Here is a 21,935-nt window from a genome sequence, read left to right as displayed (position 1 = left end):
AAACAGAGTTCCCGCTCACTGGAATTGGAAATAGTGGGTGGCTTTTTTAGCTAGAGTTAGTATTTTAGTATCATTCTATCTGGGAAGACAGATTGAAACCAAGAAGAGAAAAATCTCTGAGATTTAGGAATATTTTTTTGCTACTTAAGACCAGAATACTGTACTACAAAAACCTCTGTAGCCTCTTAACTCCAGAAATTGTGTTGAAACTTTTGGAAGCATGAGTGTTATTGGCGTCATTGTTCTCCTTTTAACTCTTCCTCCTTATTAAATTTATCAGCTATGATGCAAAGGGATATGTATATTCATACAATCACTCATATAAGTTCATATTTATATTCAGTCATAGTCATTCAATTAATGAATCATTCATATAAAATTAATTATGTGTTCTTACATTTGTACTATTCTTTAGTTATTTAAATTCAGTATATATTTTCATTATAGATTATGATAATTAAACCATTGTACAGACTTTTGCTGGACTGCAAATGCTACATTTAACCTATTTCTTTTTTAGCTAGACTCTGGCACCATATTACTATGAGCATGAAAAAAAAAAATAAAGACAAATGACATACTTTAGACCCACTATATATATAGAAGACAACAGGGTATTAGAGTAGGAAGTTATGTGCTTACTAATTAAAAACTGTTGATTGGTAAAGGGTGTTTTACACACTTACTGGTTGATGTTTGTGCAGTGAAGGTATACTCGAAGTTTGCTTCTGTCTGGACCTTTTACACTTGCCATTAACACATTGGTGCCCACCAGTTTCTTGAACAGAAGAGAGAGCCAGTAATCCTAGTTGTGGTGGTTGGGGAGGGGAGGGACAAAAATAGATCTTTCCTTATTTCTTTAATAAAAATAGTGTCAAGCACATAGTTACCCTACAAAGATTGTGACTGTTATCTTAGAGATATTTTAAAAGGATTCATCTTTTTGTCTGGGCTACCACCTTGACTCTGAGGGCCATATCTTGTTTGCTGCTTTTTATCACTGAAGGACTATGTTTCCACAATTCAGAGGTCTATGCCTGCCAGGAGATAATCTCAAGAATACAACTCATTGCTCAGAAACAGTTTAAATATTCTTTGTTGTCTGTCATCCAGGAATTCAAAGCAAAGCTCAAAGCAAAACTTTTAGATTATGCACACACACACACACACACACACTCAGGTACACACAAGTTTTTGAAATAAAACTTCTATCTGTTTAAGAAACTAAAACAATTTCCTCTAAAACCTTATAACTCGCCCCCTGCCAATAAAGTAATGCTTTAGGCAATTAATATCACTAGCTATCAAGGTCAAAAAAACACAGACAGCCAGACATTATGCCTTTTGATGGAAGCATACAATATCACCTATGAAGAATTCTTGCAAAACAAAACATACAAGCAAAAATTAAGCCTCTAGGTCTAAATACCAGTTTACGGGAAAGGCAGGGGACAGAGAAACATGCTAATTGATACCACAGAAATAAATTTAGCAAAATCCAGAATGTGGGAGACACTTGAAACAAATTACCTGATTTCTTTAATAAATCCCCAAGGACCAAAAAAGAGAGGGAAGGAGAACTTAAAGATGAACAGACTTAAGAGACATATCAAATGCAACATATGGACCTTGTTTGGATTCTGATATGAATAAACCAACTATTAAAAACATCTGCTAAATAAAATTTTTGAAAAAGAGTAAAACAGTAAAAAAAAAAAAACCATTTGTGACAATAAGGAAGATGTGAAGTATTGACTAATTATTTAATGATATTGAGGAATTAATCCTCAATATTTTAAGTATCATAATTATATTTTGTTATGTTTTACAAAGGAGATACATACTGAAATGGATAAAGTGATATGTGTGAGATTTGCTTCAAAGTAATCCAGGAGGTGGGAGGTAAGAGGTGGGTAAGATTATGGATTAAGTAAGACTGGGGCTTCATATACTTTTCTCTCCACTGTGAAATTTTCCGTAATAAAAAGTCATTTGTTTTTTAAAACTCACTCAATTATATATGTATACCCGAGGCCTTCCTTCTTGAGCTGAGGTTAAGGTAGCCTCAACAGGCAAGCAGTTTTTATTTCTCTGCTTAAATTCAGAATTTTCACAAGAGACAAGAGGAGAATCAAATGTTTTCAAAGGAGACATAACTTCAGCATGGTTCAAGGACTTGGGGGTAGAAAGCAAACAGGCCTCAGAGCCAGGATTTGTACAGGATTCTTTAGATCAACAATGGAACAGCTGTGTGACCTCCAGCAGGTCACACCACCTCATCTCAATTTGAACATATTTGTTTGAAAAATGGATCTAAGATACCTGCCTTGCCAACTTCCAGGACTGTTATGCAAATAAAGTAAGAAAACAGATGTCCAATGGGTTTAAGGCTGATTCCCTTGGATCCTGCAGGTGTCCTGCAGATTTTTCTAGCTGACTGTGAACCTTGAGGAGGAAGTGTATTTAATGCATACACAAAGGACTCTTAAGCCAAAGGTTTATGTTTGGCTGAGGAGATTTAGATAACATAATAAATAACTGGTACGATTTACAAAGAGTGACAGGACAAGCTGGCTAATTTCTAAATATTGTACTCACAGCAAATTGTGAAGAAATGATTTATTTCCCTTTCTTGTTCAAGGTCCATTTAAGAAAGAGCCAGTAGTAGATTTTGGATATTTGTCTAACGAAATTATCACGTTTGGTTTACCTCTATAAATGAGTCACAATATACTTGGGGAAGATAGATTCCATTTTGTGCAAAGGCATTTTGCTAAAAAAAATTTTAAAGTTTTGAACAGTGTGCTCCATGAGCTTGGACCACTACAAGTTAAAAGCAATTTGGGGGAAAATCTGACTACAAACCAGAGAAGCCCAGCTTGTATTTTGGCATGTGCTTTTTGCAAACCTCCTTAGCTTTCCTACAGTGTTCAAATAATTCCTTTAGGAATTATTCTTAGAAAACAGATATTCTCAAATGCTATTTTAGACTATAAAAATCAAGGTCATACTCCTCAGGGCTATATCTATGCTATCCCAATTTTTAGACATATATATCTTCCAGGTGGCTTTTTTAGATAGAAAGGCTACATTTCCTGATTTAGCACCAGAAGTAGCTGGAAGTAGGGTGGAGATGAGACTTTATTCATAAATATCTTGAAGAGTATTAACAAAACAGCCAATCTTAAGGTGATATTTTTGAACAAATACATAGTACTGGCTTATCTTAAAGTTAAATAAATTCTGATTTCATGATATTAAAAATTTTTAAACTTTGGATACTGTAGGTAATTTTAACCTTGATTTACATTGCAAAAAAACCATTTTTTGATTCAGGTTTGCTGTCTTGTAAAACTGGAGTCATAAAATTTCAATGTACCCCTTTAAAAAAAAATTCCACACCATACCTCAAATGACCCACATTAAAAACATGATTTCTGGGTCTCAATTTCTTCTCCTGAGACACAAAAATGTTAGCATGGGTGATCTCTAAGTTTTCTTCCAAGTCATCTTTCTGTGGTTTGGCTAGTTATTGAGAGCATTGAATCTATTGAGAGAATGGACTGTTCATAAAAGGTTAATACAATCTCTAATCTACTCACAGAAAGAGGAGAATAACGGTGACTTACAGGCAAAGGTTCAAAGTTTTCGTCCACTAAGTGATAGTTTCCGGCCCCGAAGAACACTTGCCTCATCACCACCTCTATGCCCATTCTGGCCGACAGGCCCAGTTTATCCAGCCACCTGGAAGAGAGTGAGGCCCAGCCTGCGTCAGGTTTGGGAAACGAAATAGCTCCACTTTAATTATACACTTTTCTGGTTTATTCCTCCATGTGGGAAGAATTGACAGGAAATCAGAAAAGTGCCATTAATTACAAATAAGTCATTCAGATGAAACAGGCACTGTCCTTCCCTTTACATGTTCCCACATATCCGCATGATAACAGATCTCAGAAGATTACTAATATGCCACAGGATCCCCTATCAGGGTAGGGCAACTTCTATATGGTGGAGTAGATAAATGCCACCCCTGGAGACAACTATTCTGCATCCTATGGGATCCGCCCCCCACCTCCAGTCTCCCCACCCCTGTCCCCATGTGCGGTCTGAAGAAAAGGCTGCTTGTGGCCAGAAGTAGTAAAATGTGAAATAAGTAGAATCATGCCCAAACCTTTATGGTTACCTCCTCCCCCATCAACTTTAGTTAATGGCAAAACAAATGTCTCCATTCTTTTCTCTACTCCTCGTGCCCCCACAAGCATAAGGGATGTGTGCTTTATTCGGGGTTTATAAGGATGAGAGTAGGAGAGGAAAGAGAATAAAACTCAGTGTGAGGATATAGAACTATAGAGTAAAGGTGTTAATAGAGTCGTGGAATGTAAATAAACCAGTTGGTTTTAAAGCAATCAGGTTTGTGGTAGTTAGATAATGGGATGATTTAGCAAATCTCGAAAGTCATCGGTAGCCCCTCTGGTGTGACCACATACTGCCAGGCCCTGAACTTCTTGGGAATCTATGAACAGAGCTACAGGTGCTCAGTATCCTTCTCGGAGTCAAGAAGCACTCTTTTACAACAGCTTTAGAGAAAGGAATCCTTGACTTATTTACGGGCCATGATTGAGGAACAAAACTTCTAAAGCAGTTCATTCACGCAGTGATTAATTTGGGCATATATTAAAATGTCCAGCCAGCTTTAGTAAATCATTTTCTTGTGAAATCTGGCACGAAGCTTGGGGCTCAGCCACACAAACTGTCTTTGACCAGATTTTTGGCTGATGAGCTGCATGGAAGACCAGGAGACTGCTGCAGCCTGGCCTCTGAGACAAGCGCAGCTTCACTCACATGAAGCCAGCCGCGAAGGTGTTAGACAGCAAGGGCGCTCCACCCCCGTACGCGGAGCTGGTCTCTCCTAACCAGACCTTCTTGTGGGGTCTGGTCTCCTCAACAACCTAGAAAATGGAAAGTCCGTGGTAACTGCAAACAAGCTGATCAAGTATGGTGTTGAAGATTAACAACATTCAAAACCTTGTATTCCCAGACCTACCTATCCAACACAGTTACAAAATATGTTCACAGTCATTTACATCTTGGGCAATTAGCTTTTGTTGGAATACTAGGTGTGGAAGGAATGTAAACCACCCCATTCCAATGACCTGTGAGGGATGATTCTACCGAAAGGCCACTGGAAGCATTTGTCGTTTCTAATCAGCATACGTGGGGAAGACCAGACGCTAAGGGGAACCAAAGGTGAATAAGATCTAGTGCCTGTTGTTTAAAATTGGGAAAACGGGTAAATTTACACACCTGTAAAATTTGGGACTAGCTAGTCCACAAAGTAAGGACTCTGCTCTTACGTTAAAAAGAAAAAAAAAAAGACTGTTACCTGGAAAATTTTTTGCACGGATAAAATAAAAGTGTCCAATACATCAGGGTTTAGAAAATCTTCTTTGGTAGCAATCCTCCCATTCAAGTAGTAGCTAAATTATTCAGAAAATATTCAGAAAAAAATAACAAACTTTACTTCCTGCTTTTAAGTTAATTGGCTGCCTTTGCCACCTTTTTACCTCTTCTCACGCTCCTGCTATTAAAAAAAAAAAAAAAAGGAGGAAGTTCTATTAAGGAGAGAATAAGATGAAAGGCACCAGTTACTCTGTCTTGAGAAGACATAGTCATAAGTGCAGGTACTAGTGGGCCATCCATCCTTTAGCAAATATATTGGTTTTAGCTACTTATTTGTTCCATGACCTAAATGATGGTGTGCCTTGATCTTGTAGAAACCACCCCATTACTTAAAATAAGTTTAAATTTTGTTTTGTTAATATTAAAATCCTAGTACAATGCTGCTTGAAACACTATGTGTTTCTTATCTGAACTATAAAGCCAGCTAGCAGTTAAATAAAACCACTTTTTAAAAAACTAGGTAATAAGTAAAACTAAGTTTACTTTCTTAGTATTAAGAGTAGGAGACATACTTACTGATGCCATGTAACTGAATCAATCACTTCTCCCCCAGCCTTCAGAAAACTAGGAAAAAAATAATCTATTATGTTGTCACTTAAACCTTATATGAACAATATATACACGCAATATATACACAAGAGTTTTCTTTTCCCTAGAAATTGGCCAGTTACTACTTTAGGATAAGGCAACAACACAAACTTCCTAATTCTGAGACAGATTTTATCACAGGTGCCATATGCCCCCAAATCTTTGGTATTCTGAGCTTGTCAGTGTTTCCTCTTTTGGTAACCCTTCTAATCAGGCAACAAGCTGTTTAATAATAGGTGGCTTATTGAGGATTCTCCACCGACAAAAAATACTAGTTTTAAGAGAAGTGGTTCTGTTTCCTCTGGTTCTTACCTCTTCAGCATCTTAACAGTCTTTCCTCGAGGCTGGCCAACATCAGGACCATAGAGTTTTGCATTTTTGAAAGCAGATTTTCCTAGAAGTTTATGCAACTCAATAAAATCTTCCCCTAATTGCAATCCATCGATGAAAATACCAGCCTTCTTCCGGAAACTGTTAGGTTCTGAAAGATAGCAATTCTCAAAATAATTGCTTACCTAGACATTTTTTATTTAGAAGCAAACATAAAAACAGTATCTAAAAGAAAAAGAGAATTTTTCATATTACAAAAGCTTAGAATTCAAAGGCAAGGAAAGTAAAACGTCTAGTTATAAAGAAAATATTCTAAGAAAACAAAAATTTAAGTTATATAACTGAAGTATGAGGAGGTAATAAAACAGTTTGGAATTAATAATGGGAATATTAAACCAATGGATATTCTGGGACTAGTCTGTATCCAGTATTTAATAACCTAATTTAGTTAAAAGATTATGTAGGGAGAAGTCATTTAAAAACCAAATACCAAAAAATAAGTAAAAAAACCCCTAATTACCAACCACCCTCCCAAAAAAGGGGGGGGGGGCATAGCTTGGTGGTGGAGTGCATGCTTAGCATGCATGAGGTCCTGGGTTCAATCCCCACTACCTCCATCAAAAAATAAATAAAAACCTAATTACCACACCCCCCCCCAAAAAAAACCCCCAAAACAAAACAACAAAAAAACCCCAAAACAACACCCCCCCAAGAAAAAACGATTACTACAATGTAATTAAGTCTTATTGAGAATGTTTATTCACAGATATGTGCAAGTGAGTCTGGAAGCAGCAAAGCTGAAGAGACGGGAGGGAGGCATGGAAAGTGTCCAGTCTACTTCCCCACATTACCTTACCCTTCTCCTTCACCCTGGAATCAGACCTTCTCTTTGTAAAATGGGGCCCACATGATGACATGACTCTTTTACTCTGAAGAGCAGAAGGAGCTGGGGATGAGTAGCGTAGAAAAGTAGGGAGGGAGGGATGTACAGGGATGGGTAAGGATGGGTTCAGACAACCTATTATTCATGTAGTTGCTGCTGTGAAGTTGTTCACCTCTAAGATATGGTTGCCTCTGCCCTTCCTTCTATGTTGTTTTCAGGGCTTCGGCTTGCCAGTTATCCTCAGCATCCTGATCCCCAAATCTGCTGCTGGACTTTATCATTCACATACCACTATGGACATGTATCACTTCTTTGCTTGTTTTCCCGTCGGTCTGGCTCCTACCTCCAGAACAGAAGTCTCAAGAGAGCAGGGACCTCATTCTACAGCCAGACTGCCTGGGTTCAAATCCTAACTTCTCCTAAGATTCCTCTAACTAATAATTGCCCAGCATCACACAGCTAGTTAGCTAACCTTTTTGTGCCTCTTTTGTCATCTATGAAATGAAGGTCATAATTGTGTTCACCTCAGAGTGATTGTAAAGAAAAAATAAGCTAATACTTATTAAATGCTCAAAACAGTGCTTGGAATATAGTATGTGCACATGACACTACTCCCTCTCACTTCCCACTTTATCTTCATTCCCATTGGCTGATGTGTGAACAAAGCACTGTAAATATGTTTGAATGAATGTGGCTAATCATTAGCACTTTAGTTAGAGTTTATAAATAAATTTCTTGCGAAAAAGAGTGAAGAAGGAGACAATCAAGAGCTCGACCCAGGTAGGATTCTATACTGGAACTTCCAGCTTGAACCTATCATGAGTGTTGGGATGGGGTTGTTAAGACTAAGACAAGCTGAGAACAGAGGAAGGAGGGGAAGGGTAAAAGCAAACTGCTGAAGTCTAACCTGTCAAGTGTAAGAGGTCTAAGTGACCCTGAAGATCTCAAGGGAACCTGCGAGCTGTGGAAGTGCTCAAATGTGATGGAAGCTGGGCTAAGTGATAGGAATCAGGATACAGAAAGGAATTTTCTGCCACAAGTCATTCCAAACTCACACTGTTGAGCACAAATATTCCAAGGCAAATGATATATTTGCTAATATTAAAAAGAAAGTCATAAATAGGAACAAATAATACCAAAGGGGAATCTCCTTATAAATGAAATGGGGGTGGGGGACACTTACCATTGCCTAGTTCCCAAGAAATGTTATAACCCTTGGAAGAGCAGTAGTCCAGGAGCACCTGAGCATTGGAACTGTTCCAGTGCAGATCTGCAGTTCGCAGTAATGCATTTAGACCAAAGATCAAGTCCAGTCCTGAGCAATTGGCAAAAGTATACAGCATATCCACCGAGCTTCCTAAAAGAAAAATGTTGCCATTTCATGATTAGGTTGATACCACAGTGATAAAGATCTCCAGACTTGGTCTTCATAATGAATTACTATTTCTGTTGTTAAATGGAAGGAATTCCAGTCCTAATGGGGACCTATGATTATGAATGAGTCAACAAAATTGGAATGGCAAATTAAAAAAAAAACACACACATCAATGTGACTTTATTTGCTTCAGCTGTTGAATCAAGTCCCATAGAAGGTAACAGAGGCTTTGGTCTGGCACTTGGGTTTTGTTCACGTGACCTCAGGTGAACTCAGGAAACTGCAGTGTGTGACTCAGTGCTCAACACACACAGGCCAGACTTTCATTAGCCAACACAAACCCTGCTCTTCATAATCTAAAAATCTCTACTCACAAACGCAAACATAAAATAGCTTGGTAAATTTCTTTACATTTAAAACTTTAAAAAAATTCAAGTATATAATATATTAATTCAAAATGAATGGAATTTTACATTTAAAAAGTGACCTAGGGCTCTAGGGCTGTGGTTTCCAAACTCTGTGCTGAGGTGCCCTGGGGAGTGAATTCACTGGTGTGGTTGGTCATCAGACTTGGCAAATAAAAACACAGGACACCTAGTTAAATTTGAGCTGCAAATAAATAATAATTTTTTAGTGTATGTCGTGTAATATTTGTGAAATACTTACACTAAAGAAATGATGGTTTATTTGAAATTAAAATTTAAACCAGGAAACCCTACTCAGAGGGGCACTGCAGGATCTTTCAAATTTGCAAGGGAACACTAACATCTATTGGGCACAATAAGAACTATTACTATTCGGTTGTTTGGATCTAACAGCTTAAATGAAACTCTTAGGCATTTCTTTTGGGCTAGATGTGCTGTGAAAAAAAATTACTGAGTCACTAAGGGACCATTAAAGCTTTGGAATTTTTTTACACCATTTATTGTTTTATTCTTTTTTTTTTAATCGAAGGATAATTGATTTACAATGTTGTGTTAGTTTCTGGTGCACAACATAGTGATTCAGACATAAAAATATGGAACGCTGCACAAATTTGTGAGTCATCCTTGCGCAGACCCCATGCTGATCTTCTCTGTATCGTTCCAATTTTAGTATACGTGCTGCCGAAGCAAGCACAAGCTTTGGAATTTTTGAACTCAGTTTTTTAACCCTTAACTAGCCTATGCTCACTTTTTGAGAGTGGCAACAATGTATTTTTGAGTGTCATCTTTAAATCACTTATTATTGAATAGGTCCTGGTGATTTTAATGTGTATTTAGAGTTATCTCTTAAACAGAAATTCACTCTTAATGCTCCTAGTTTAAGAAAAAATCACCCAAAAACTCTATCTGGCAAACTTACACCCTTTCTCCTACAAAGTGGCTTTGTTTCTGTTTTGTTTCTGTCTTCAGCCTGAATTAACTTGGATTACTACAGCAGTGAGACCCTAGACTTAATACTGCCAGCAGGCTGAGGGGCAGTAACGACACTAGCAAGCTATTTTAGGTGTTTTGATATTTGCTGTCACCTACTTCCACAAAACTGCTACCTGTCATCACCGAGCTACAGACATCAAGGTCTGAAAAACTCTCTGGGTCTTGCAGGCCAGCGTTCCATGGGATATTAGAGCCACAGTGGAGAAGAGGGAGGGCCTGTGGGATTATGGAGGCCTCCGCAAAACCCCACCCTCATTTTTCTATGAGGAAACTGACACCCAAAGAAATAAAGCATTTTGCCCAATATCACATAGCTATTAGGGCCTGTTATAAAGGCCCTGTGACTGCCTTAGTCACAGCTGTATTTTAGACATATATTGCAAATCCTGATGTAGAAAGGGTCCTAAATCAGGAATCATAGACCTGAGCTCCAGGCCCCACTCTCCCACTTACAGACTGAATGATCAGGGGTGACCCCTCCACCTGCATGAACCTCAGCTATGCATCTACACTCCTGGAACTAGTACCATCATCTGTCTACCTTACAAAACCAACTTGAAACAGTACATGTGAAAACCCTTTGCAAACCGTAAAAAACTCTTACAGATATAAAGCACTGTTGTTGCCTAGACCCTCTACAAAGATTACAGCATTCTCAAAAAAAACTAGAATGTTTGCATTTGAGAGTGTTTATTCAGTTCATACTTTATTCTTCCTCTGTTTCCTCACTTTGTCCTAATACACTCGGAATTTATGTAGCTTTAAATGCTATCATATGCCCTCTATAACATAACAGTAACATCTCCTAGAATAAGGGCTGTACAATACTGATCGTGAGTCCAGTCTTAAAAATAAAACCCCAGTCTCTCCAGCAAATGGTGTTGGGAAAACTGGACAGCAGCGTGTAAATCAGTGAAGCTAGAACACTCCCTCACACCATACACAAAAATAAACTCAAAATGGATCAAAGACTTAAACGTAAGACAAGATACAATAAACCTCCTAGAAGAAAATATAGGCAAAACATTATCTCACATACATATCAGCAGTGTTCTCCTAGGGCAGTCTACCTAAGAAATAGAAATAAAAGCAAAAATAAACAAATGGAACCTAATTAAACTTACAAGCTTTTGCACATCAAAGGAAACCATAAGCAAAACAAAATGACAACCTACGGAATGGGAGAAAATTTTTGCAAAAGATGAAACTTACAAAGGCTTGATCTCCAGAATATATAAACAGCTCATACGATTTAATAGGAAAAAAACAAACAACGCAATCCAAAAATGGGCAGAAGACCTAAACAAGCAATTCTCCAAGGAAGACATACGAATCATCAATAGGCACATGAAAAAATGCTCAATATCACTAGTTATCAGAGAAATGCAAATCAAAACTACAATGAGGTATCGAGGTATCACCTCACACCAGTCAGAATGGCCATCATTCAAAAGTCCACAAATGACAAATGCTGGAGAGGCTGTGGAGAAAAGGGAACCCTCCTACACTGCTGGTGGGAATACAGTTTGGTGCAGCCACTGTGGAAAACAGTATGGAGATTCCTCAAAAAATGAATAGACTTACCATATGACCCAGTAATCCCACTCCTAGGCATATATCCAGAAGGAACCCTACTTCAGAAAGACACCTGCACCCCACTGTTCACAGCAGCACTATTTACAGTAGCCAAGACATGGAAACAGCCTAAATGTCCATTGACAGATGATTGGATAAAGAAGAGGTGGTGTAGCTATACAATGGAATACTATTCAACCATAAAAACTGACAACATAATGCCATTTGCAGCAACATGGATGTTCCTGGAGAATGTCATTCTAAGTGGAGTAAACCAGAAAGAGAAAGAAAAATACCATATGAGATTGCTCATATGTGGAATCTAAAAAAAAAACAAAAACATAAATACAAAACAGAAACAGACTCATAGACTTAGAATACAAACTTGTGGTTGCCAGGGAAAGGGGGGTGGGTAGGGACAGACTGGGAGTTTGAGATTTATAGATACTGACAGGTATATATAGAATAGATAAACAAGTTTATACTGTATAGCACAGGGAAATATAGCCAAGATCTTGTAGTAGTAGCTCATGGTGAAAAAGAATATGAAAACAAATATATGTATATTCATGTATGACTGAAAAACTATGCTGTATGCCAAAAATTGATACAACACTGCAAACTGACTATAACTCAATTAAAAAAAAAAAACCCAGCCAGCCTACTCCCTCCTCAAAATAAGAATAAGAAGACTCAGCTAATTAATTATCCAATTTCCAATCATTATCCAATCTCGTCTCTCTTACTATATGAGAAGGTGAAAAGATCCCTAGGACAAAGAAAATCTAAATGGCACATTAAACACTGGCACTGACTGTTACACCATTTTCGTTTACATAAGTGTGTTCAGCATCCAGTGTGGGAGTGGGATGATGAGGAAGAAGGTGGAGAAGAAGGAGAGCAAAGAATCAGTTTATGAAATAGGATTATTTTAATAGAGAGGCCTCCTTTCTGCAGTCACACCCGGAATTACATCTGTAACATTGCTTCCTTTCCCTGCCTGAACACGTTTACAGTGTGAATTCATATCCTCATGACGAATGTTTTTGTCATCTACTTAAGTGAAGCACACCATCCAGTGGGTCCTGTAGTTAGGAAACTTACCTATATCTTCTAGGACACCTGTTTTAAAGGTGAAGGCCATCAACTAAGCAATGAACACAGTAGACGCTATGTCTTCTATCGTGCAATGCCACCGCAGGTTACTCAGGCATTACCAACCACGGCCACAGACACAGAACCACGCGTGGAGACATGTGTTGGCTTCTTAGATGTGTACCCCTATCATGAGTTGGTGCCCAGACTAAGTGCAGTAGATTTCTATCTATATGTTGCTAAACCATGCAGATTAAAATAGAAAATTTCAAAGCAGAAGTCAAATGTTTCCAAATGCAAATGAACAATCTGTACTTGTCATACATCTTAGCATTGCCAGCAGGGTGGCTGGAATTATAGTGACCCAGCAACAGAGTTAGTAAAACAAGGGCTTTTCCCTGGTGTAGAAACTACGAAGGCCCAAGTCCCAGAGGCAGGAAAGAGATGTTGAAAACCTACCATCTTGGTTACAGAAAGATCATGTGAGGTAACAAACATTTTTAAAGGAAAATTTAAGGTAAATTGGTACATATTTAAGATGACCCCCCTTCCAAAAAAGTGAAAATCTATGAATTACCGAAGACCATGGGGTCTTCTTCTAACAGGACTATATCATAACGATTTATTACAAATGAGACCTTACTGCTGTAGGTCTCTTGGACTTCTGTCATTCCTTTAGTGGGATCTGAGAAGGCCCTGTCGTGCCAAATTCCACCATAGATCATATTATTAAGATCAGAGTAGTTCCCCGCTGCCTCCTGTTTTAAAATGCAAAAAGTAATTTAGAGGACTACATTTTTTATTATATATTATATAACCTATTTTCTGATTTCTTATGTGTCATTTTTCCCCTGTGTCTTATACATAAAAAATATACAAATAAAAATCTATTGTATAGTAAATATAATGTATAGTAAAATCTTACAAAGATAAGTAATTTACTGTCAAATAATGTACTCTTAGAAATGTTGACTAACCCAATTTAACTTCAAGATCACTTACTTTTCAAAAGTCAAGAGAATACAGTTGTAGAGTCTCTGAGCAGGTTATTTCCTTAACTGAGATCTGGGGCAACATCGTTCCTTAGTTGGATGTAAAACACCAACTTTCAGATAAAAATCTATTTTATAGTTAGATAACGATTGTTCCGGTTGTTTTAAAGCCCTGCATGACACTGTGATCCCATTTTAAACACTGGAAAAACTGTTTCTGTGAATGGAAATAAATTCCTGATTGGTTGAGCTAGTCCTATGTTTGCACAGCCACAAGGGAAAGGAAATGAGAATGCTGCTTGATGGCCAGGACTGCCTGGTATGGCCCACACTGCCCTGCCCTGATGCTACACAACACATCATAGGGGCTGCTTCATAGGGGAGCGGAGACAGAATGCACATGAGGTGTGAATGGTTTTCACATTTCACTCTTCACACTTTTGTATTTTACTGTCACACAAGGAATGTATCCATTTCTTCATTCCTTAGCTCTTTAGAGCAGTAAGGGTCAATATTAGCTTGTGAATGAATGATTCTATATTTTACTCTGTGGCTAGCAGGCAAAGTCAGGTTGAAGAAAAAAAAAAAAACCAGAAGTTTGGGATTCAAGAATGCCCATTAACTCTTGTTAACATTTGAGGATTATGCAGCTTTACACAACTGCTACAGCACTGTTGGATTTAAGCCCAAGGTCGAGCCATCCAAATATTTTGGGGGCTAGGACACCTGCAGGGTGCCTTTCATTTCTTACTTGAATAGGTACTGTTCTTGAACTTCTTCTGATACTGTTCTCTGAATAGCAGTTGCTCCTGGAAGGGCCATTCCAGCTGTAGTCTCTTCTCCACATCAGAAGGGATGGATCCAGATTTGCAAATATCTGCAAATGGAGTAAATAATTTAAGGACTCTGTTTCACAGTGATAAGGTTGAAATCTCATACATTTATTTAGTTAGTTAGTTATGTAACTAAAACAGCATATTTGAGTTTCTGGTTATTAGGCGTGAGATCAGAGAAAGATATATTCTGTTACACATGTCAGATGTGCTGGCTAACCAATCACCACACACACACAGAAACCATCCAAAGGGCAGGTTTCCTAAGAAACAGTGGGCATATACTGGACATAGATACACTGGACATAACTTTAAGCTATTTCACAACTCAGAAGGCTCCTCAGAAACTTGAAATTACTAGGGAACACCACTGAGGGAAAAAAAGAAAAGATAGTTCAGTTCTTTTAAAGGTTCACTTTGAAAATATGCAGACATTTGTTCTACATGGACTGTATCTGCTTTGTGATTTCCTCTTGCCAAAATGGTAGGACAGGGAATGTTGACATTTATTCCTTCAAATTTGGTATCATCAAAGCTCCTAAGACCACAGCATGTGTGCCTGGACAAACCCACACTGCCTGGTCAGGCAGACCATGCTCTTTATCACAAGGCAGCAGGGCTGCAGGCACCCGCTGCCAGGACAGGCTGACCCGGTGACTTCCTTTCTGGGAAGCTGCACATTCTGGCTTTCTGGCAGCCGGGGCCTCATCCATCCCTGTGCTCACAAAGGATGTTTCAGAAGCACTTGGATAATCCCAGTGACCCTCCGCCTGCCCCTAGGATGAAGAAAATTGATGCACAAGGACAGTTTCCTCTCAAAACTTATGAACCTTTTGAACGCATATGACTGATGAGAAAGGGCCAGGTCTAAACATAACCCAACAAATTCTTCCAAGAAGACCCTTCTGCTTTGTTTCATTTTTTTCTAATTACTGTTCTATCAAATTTGGCCCACTTACTAACTGTTCTAAGTACTTCCTAACTGCAGAAAATAAACAGAAGGAAAATCTGTAGTATATAAAATAATGAAATACTGTTCATTAGTGTATACATCATGTATACTTTATTATAATTCAGTGATGTACACGGTATTCTTAATAATTGTTTAGATAATGATTTAACTTCTATTTGATGTCTATCACTTATGAAAGACACCAGGCAAATCCTCGTAGCTCCCTAGGATGCTTCTTAGATGAAGTCCACAGACTTCTAATATCAGAATTGCCTGAGGAACTTGCTAAACTTGTAGCCTAAGTTTGGAACCCAGAAATCCAAATATTCAAACTCACCCCAGGTGCCTGTGTAGAGTCAGTAAAGTTTGAGAACCATTGCCCAACCAATCAAGTCTTAAAATTCCTTCCTAGAAGCAGAGCACATTTCCACGTTCCCTTGTTATACCTTTCATCCACATTCTATTTTCGGAATAAAGGGATTTCAATCCAGGGCTGTGTCTTCAGCAGGAAATATTCCCTTCAGTTTGGTGCATTTCTACCTATAGGCCCCTCTTCAGCTACAATCATTATTCTATTTATAGTGCAATTAACCCTCGGTTATGCCCAGCACACCTTTTGTTGGTTTGGTTATTTTTCTGAGGTCTCACAAGCTTGAAAACATCAGGAGGGGGAAAGCTACCCACTGCTTCCTCCTCCTGTGTAGGTGCCTCCACGGGTCAGTTGGGAGCCCTTCATCCCTTACTAATTGTTAGATGTGGGTAATAACACTTCTCTGAGAATACTCATGACTGACTCAAGTGAATTCAGATATATGGGTAATCTGTAAAAAGTTTCACCCTGGTTGCCTTGAGATTGCCAGTAACTTTTCTCTTCAAAGGTTGGTTCCTTCTTGGGATCAAAAATGAGAAAGTCTGTCTTGGTGCCACCAAATCTCAGGTACGCAGGAGACAAACCTCTGGCCAAAGTACGAAGTTTTGGAGAACTGTTTTGAAGACAAGCAAGAAATTAAAATTATTTTTTCCAAGACAATCCAGTCAAATGCATCTACTCCCTTCTCTCTTGGATGGACCCATTTCTTAATACCTCACTGTACCGGCCGTGGAGGGAGAAGTCATCTCTCTCTACCGGGGGTACCATCTCCATCGGAGTCTCCCTCATTGCAAGGTTGCTCTTCTAGGCACCTGAAGGCAACTTGGAGCTCTGACTCAGGCAAGAGCTCATATTTCAACTTGACAAGTAGGATAGTGTTCAGTACTTTCAAAAAACTCATAAACCTTTTGTGATTAATGGAGGAAAAGAGGTAAGAGAGTGGAAACTTCAGGAAAGATGACTCTGTTTCTTTGAAAAATCGATTGTCTTCAAAATTTTATGTTTCCAGATAAGTTCATAAATGACTTCTCTCCCTAACCAACCCTCACCTCCACTCCAAGGAAAACCATCCTTTCAAATTTAAGTCAAATGACCTAGAACTAGGTAAGATTCTAATTCCTACACATCTAAGACACTTCCAATTTGAGAAATTCTCAATGCGTATCTCATCAAGCCAAAAATGCTCCTGATAGGTCCCTATGATGTGCTCAGAATGGTACGGAATGCTGCAGAAGGGAATTAGAGTTATTTATCATTCCTTCTCTCAGAGAGATGAAGATGTCATGAATATTTCAGTGAAAAAAACTAAGAAAACAGAAGACGCAGGTAGCAGGGAAACCTGCCATGTATTTCTGAAGCCTCACACATGGGATTCTGGCCACACTGCTCTCTGGAAAGCTCTTAACACACATAAAGTCAATGCTGTGTGGTTCTCAAAATGGCCCAAATAATTAGTTTACATATGGGTTTATTTCAAATCAGAAAATCACTCCAGGAGAACTTCTTAATTACCAGTACTTTTGGACATCCTAGAAATTAAAGACATGATCTAAAATTTAAAATTTTAATGTGTTCTTCTGTTTTTACTATATATAGTGCTATGTAAAAATTTTCAAAGATTTCTTTATTTTTGCTTAGGAAAGAGAAATTAAAAGGCAGAAATTGACCAAAGGATGAGTTACCTGCATTAAAAACTTCAGTGATTTCTCCTCACCATTTTTTCTGGTAATAATGGGAGCATTTTACTATACTATCTAGGCACTTTTGCCTTCATGAGCCTTTCCTCCACAAAATTTTTTAAAATTGTATTTTATGATGATACTTACATAAAGACAAATATGTTAATATTACATATTAAAACATTTTTTGACCTAAAAGTTCACTTTCTTCGGATCTTAAAAGAACTTGAAATATTTTCATGGGCTCTTGAATGTCTTGTGGGTCCTGGCACAGGGAGATGCAGCACTAAGCGAGATGTCAGGGATGTTATCAACGTGGAATTGGCTGAAATACCTGACAGTACCCAAGAACCCTGGGAAGGATGACTTCTGCCATGAAATCCTCAGAACCTCTTGAAAATGAATGGAAATGTTAGCTTGGACTAAGCAAGGATTCAGAAGAAAGCCACTTCCACTTTGCAATGAACCCAAATAAAACTAAACTCTAGGAAGCGAGGAAGAATGCATTGTTGTTTAATGAGTTCAGAGTTTCAGTTTGGGAAGATAAAAAAGGTCTAAGATGGCTGAGGGTGATGGTTGCACAACAGTGTGAACGTGCTTAATGTCAGTGAACTCTACATTCTAAGTAAGCACAACTTTTACTGTGGTTACCACGATAAAAGGAACAACGTGTAGACACAATGTGATTTCCAGAGTGAAAATAGAGAGAGAGAAGGAGCTAACAGTAGTCACTATTGTGTGGTAGGATGGGTGGTCGACTCTTCTCTATTGCTCTATGTATTTTTCATGTTTTCTGTAGTAAGCACACAATATTTTAAATCATACAAGATGATTTTGTGTGTTTGTGTTTCTATTTTTAAAGAATAGGTGAAGACACCAAGATTTACTCAAAGGAAACACAGCCATCCATTAATTTATTCAATAATTATTCATTGCAGGCCAACCCCGTGTCAGGCATTATGCTAGTTGCTGGGGATACAGTGGCAAACAAGACCGAGAGCTGCTATTCTCATATGATTTATAGTCTCACAATATAGATGAACAAGTAAACAGGCAATTCCAAAACAATGCTATGAGAACATACAAAGGGGATCCTAACCCAGACTTTGCCCTGGGAGAAGGAAGTGATTAGAAGTTTTCCAGGGGAAATGTCATCCCTGTTAGACATGCAAAAGGAATAAATCTTATCCAGATCAAAGATAGTGAGGTGGGATTGAAGACAGTATTCCAGGTGCAAGGAACAGTCTGTGCAAGGACCAGAGGTAGAAGGGAATATGGCACCACTGAAGAGCTGACGGTATGGCTACAGCCTAGAGACTAGGGGCAGAGAGTTGCCAGGAGCAGATAGACTGGAGAGGCAAGCAGGACTGTATCATGGAGGGCTTGTCAGCCACCATGTCCAGGAGTTCCAACTTTATATGAGGGCAATGGGGAGCCATGGAAGGATTTAAAGCAGTGGAGGGACCTCACCAGACTTTTATTTTAGAAAAGAATCTCTGGCTGCAGTATAAATAACTGAGTAGAAGGACCAAGACTGTGGTCATGTTAATGTAGACAGTTAATATGATGGGCTGAGGCAAGGAAACAACAGTGGGGATGAAGAGAGGCGGATAAATTCAAGACACACGGGGAGATAGAAATTCTGGATTTGGTGTTTAATTGGATGCTGGAGAACGGTCAAGGATTACCCTGGGAAGCATCCTGGAAGATGGTATTATCATTTGCTGAGATGAAGACTGGGTCATAGATTGGAGACAGGGATGAAGGCAAGGGCAGGGTCCAGTGTTGTAGAATTTCGGGTGCCACTGGAACACCAGAAGACATGTACACCAGGCTCTTGGCCATGTGTGTCTGGAGCTCAGAAGACTCATATAGGCGAAGTGTAGAATGGAGGGTCCTCTCAGTCTAGAAGGCAGTGATTAGTTACCCTCTAACCCACAGTACCGAGATGCGGCCCTAAAGCTGACACGGAACTTCCTCAGAGTCACTCCGGGCTGGCCTTGTTCCACTGCTTTTGGTCAGGCACTGATTCTGGTCCTTGGCATTTTGATTGTGTTTGGTGACAGAGGAAGCTCATTTAGATTTGAGTAGCTGGTATCTGTATGCAATTGAGAAGGGAGAGGCTGGTGCTCTCTGGGAAATGAAGGGAAAACGAGCAGCAGGGAGCAGCTGTGGTACCCCAGGATGTGTGTGTGTGCACGGCCTGGGTCAGATGCCCGAGGACCAGAGTCTGGTTCCCACCTCGGGTCACTCTCGAACACATCACCCTGCTTTTATTTTCTTCATAGCACTTCACTTACCTCTGGAATTAGCTTCCAGATTTGTTTCCTTGGTTAACCGTCTCTCCCAGCGCTCATCCCTGGGGTAAACTCTATGAAAGCAGGGACTTTCTGTCTGGCTCATCAGACTCTCCTCAGCACCCAGGTAAGTGCCTGCACACAGCTGGTGCTTAATAAGTGAATGAACAATTGAGTTCAGGTTGGTGAAAGGGCCAAGTGGGGCCAAATACTGTTCTCTGAACATAATTAAATCCCAGTGCTATGACTCTTGCCAAGTAAAGGAAATCACATGTTTTGAAGTGTTGGTATTAAGGACCCTTTTGTTTCTCTTCTTTACAATGGAATATTTTCTTATTTTTAGAATACAATATTGATGCCCTCTGACAAAAACTGGATTTAAAACAGCTGCAAACTTGTCATAAAGACAAAATTGATCAAAGGTAGAGTATTTCTATCATACACAGAAAAAGAAAGGGGTGAAGTGGTGTGTGCTAGGAAGCTGGCTCTCTGGAGGGGGGAAAGGTGTTCTGTTTTTTGCATTTGCCAATTTCCATGGTGTAAATATACATACCAGGGCTGATTTCAAAATACCGGTGTTGATGTCACTGAATATGGAATTGGGTAGAGATGTACACATTTCACAAGCTGGTGCAAGCTGGTTCTAGTACAACACTGAGGGAAGATAATTAAAAATTGTGGGTATGAAGAAACTGAGAGACTGTGTATTCAAGTGGATTTGAAGTCGTCTAGGATGATGGTGGGATGTGGGAGTGGAGAACAAACTGAGATCAGTGCCAAACGTCAATCAATAAGGAGGAGTGAGTAAGAGGGGGCAGAGGGTAGTGACAAGGAGCACAGGAGCAGAGTCAGACGTGGAGACAGTGACCTCACCCTGGACCAGAACAGTCATCTCTAATCTCAGGTTATGCAGACTGAAGGTTTTGGACACTTTGCATAGATTATCTCACTTAATCCCCAAACAACCTAATAATCATGAGATGCCATTATTATCCTCATTTTATAGATAAGGAGTTGGGGCAAAAGGATGCTCGGTGATTTGCCCAGGGTGATATGCCAATGGGGATTTGAACTACTGGAGTTCAACCCTGTGGGCAGTTGTCTAGAAGCAGCCCTGGGGGACGGGACAGGGTTGCAGTGTGGGAGAACGCTCAGCTTCTACTCCAAAGTAGCCCCGTCTACTTCTCCACTGGCGTCCTCAGAGAAGAGTTTTAGCTAGGGCACAGAGTGGCAGGAGTATTCTCGGAGGAGGATGGAGAAGCATTACCATGCAGAGGGTTCGGGCTGCACAATGAAAGGTTTGAGAGGGAAGAGAACACTGAGCATGGCTCAGTCAGGGCAGAGCCCTTCTCAGGAGTCAGAAAATGTGAGTTTATGTCTTGTGATCGTTCTCGGTTCTCCATGTCTCTGACTGTGGTTATTTCTCTTAGCAACAGGCTCACAGAGGGCCTGAGGTTATTTCCAACATCAGTTATCAAAACGCGTGCTTCACGTTGTTAGTAAGTGCTTTTCCAAATATGAAAAGCAACTTTGTCAGTGAAGATGCAGGAATCTTATGATTGAAAGTTATTAATAATAAATATCTATCGAATTGCAAAAAGGGCTGGACTTTGCTGAAATAAAATAAGCAAATCTTTGGGAAAAGCAGCACAGCTGCATGATTAATGCAGCCTCTGCGTTGCACCCCTGTTTTTGCTCTGTAGGACTTATGATCTGCACCCCTGACTCAGCGCTCTGATTTTTGCCTTGAATTGGTGAACTGTGCTTGTATACGTGACTTGGTTGAAATGTGGACTGCGCTGCCAAGCCGGTAACTCAGGTGGTTAGCCCTTGAAATGTGGCTCGTCTGAATTGAGATGTGCTGTGAGTATAAAATACACACCAAGTTCTGAAGACTTGGTTCGACAAGGAGTGTAAAATATCTCATTAATATATTTGTAGTGATTATACTGAATGATGATAATTTGGATATTTTGTGTTAAATAAAATACATTACTAAAGTTAATTTTGTTTGTTTCTTTTTACCTTTTTTAAACATAGCTATTAGAAAAATTAAAACTACATTATGTAGTTTGCCCATAAGGCTCA

General features: G+C 39.2%; 1 protein-coding gene, 1 long non-coding RNA gene and 1 other non-coding gene across 3 annotated transcripts in view; 1 reads left to right on the top strand and 2 right to left on the bottom strand.

The window, feature by feature from the left end:
- The window catches only part of LOC116669354, a 38,183-nt gene extending 16,331 nt beyond the window's left edge, over positions 1 to 21,852 (top strand). Inside the window, exons 3-4 of the long non-coding RNA XR_004326755.1 lie at positions 20,191 to 20,269; positions 21,551 to 21,852. This is a non-coding gene — a long non-coding RNA (uncharacterized LOC116669354). The remainder of the gene's footprint in view (positions 1 to 20,190; positions 20,270 to 21,550) is intronic.
- HPSE (heparanase) overlaps positions 1 to 21,935 on the bottom strand; it is a 31,177-nt gene that overhangs the window by 5,600 nt on the left and 3,642 nt on the right. The window contains exons 2-10 of the mRNA XM_014564123.2: positions 16,339 to 16,484; positions 14,468 to 14,593; positions 8,445 to 8,618; positions 6,361 to 6,529; positions 5,977 to 6,024; positions 5,384 to 5,477; positions 4,843 to 4,949; positions 3,630 to 3,744; positions 687 to 805 (exon numbers count right to left, since the gene is read on the bottom strand). Coding sequence (XP_014419609.2) covers positions 687 to 805; positions 3,630 to 3,744; positions 4,843 to 4,949; positions 5,384 to 5,477; positions 5,977 to 6,024; positions 6,361 to 6,529; positions 8,445 to 8,618; positions 14,468 to 14,593; positions 16,339 to 16,484 — 1,098 coding nt within the window. The remainder of the gene's footprint in view (positions 1 to 686; positions 806 to 3,629; positions 3,745 to 4,842; positions 4,950 to 5,383; positions 5,478 to 5,976; positions 6,025 to 6,360; positions 6,530 to 8,444; positions 8,619 to 14,467; positions 14,594 to 16,338; positions 16,485 to 21,935) is intronic.
- Positions 9,649 to 9,755, bottom strand: LOC116659424. Its single transcript, XR_004314814.1, has one exon. It is a non-coding gene; the product is annotated as a U6 spliceosomal RNA (small nuclear RNA).

This window comes from Camelus ferus, chromosome 2 (assembly GCF_009834535.1).
Source record: "Camelus ferus isolate YT-003-E chromosome 2, BCGSAC_Cfer_1.0, whole genome shotgun sequence".
Lineage (NCBI taxonomy): Eukaryota > Metazoa > Chordata > Mammalia > Artiodactyla > Camelidae > Camelus > Camelus ferus.
Note: the sequence above shows the minus strand (reverse complement) of the source record. Positions and strands in the feature narration are given on the sequence as shown.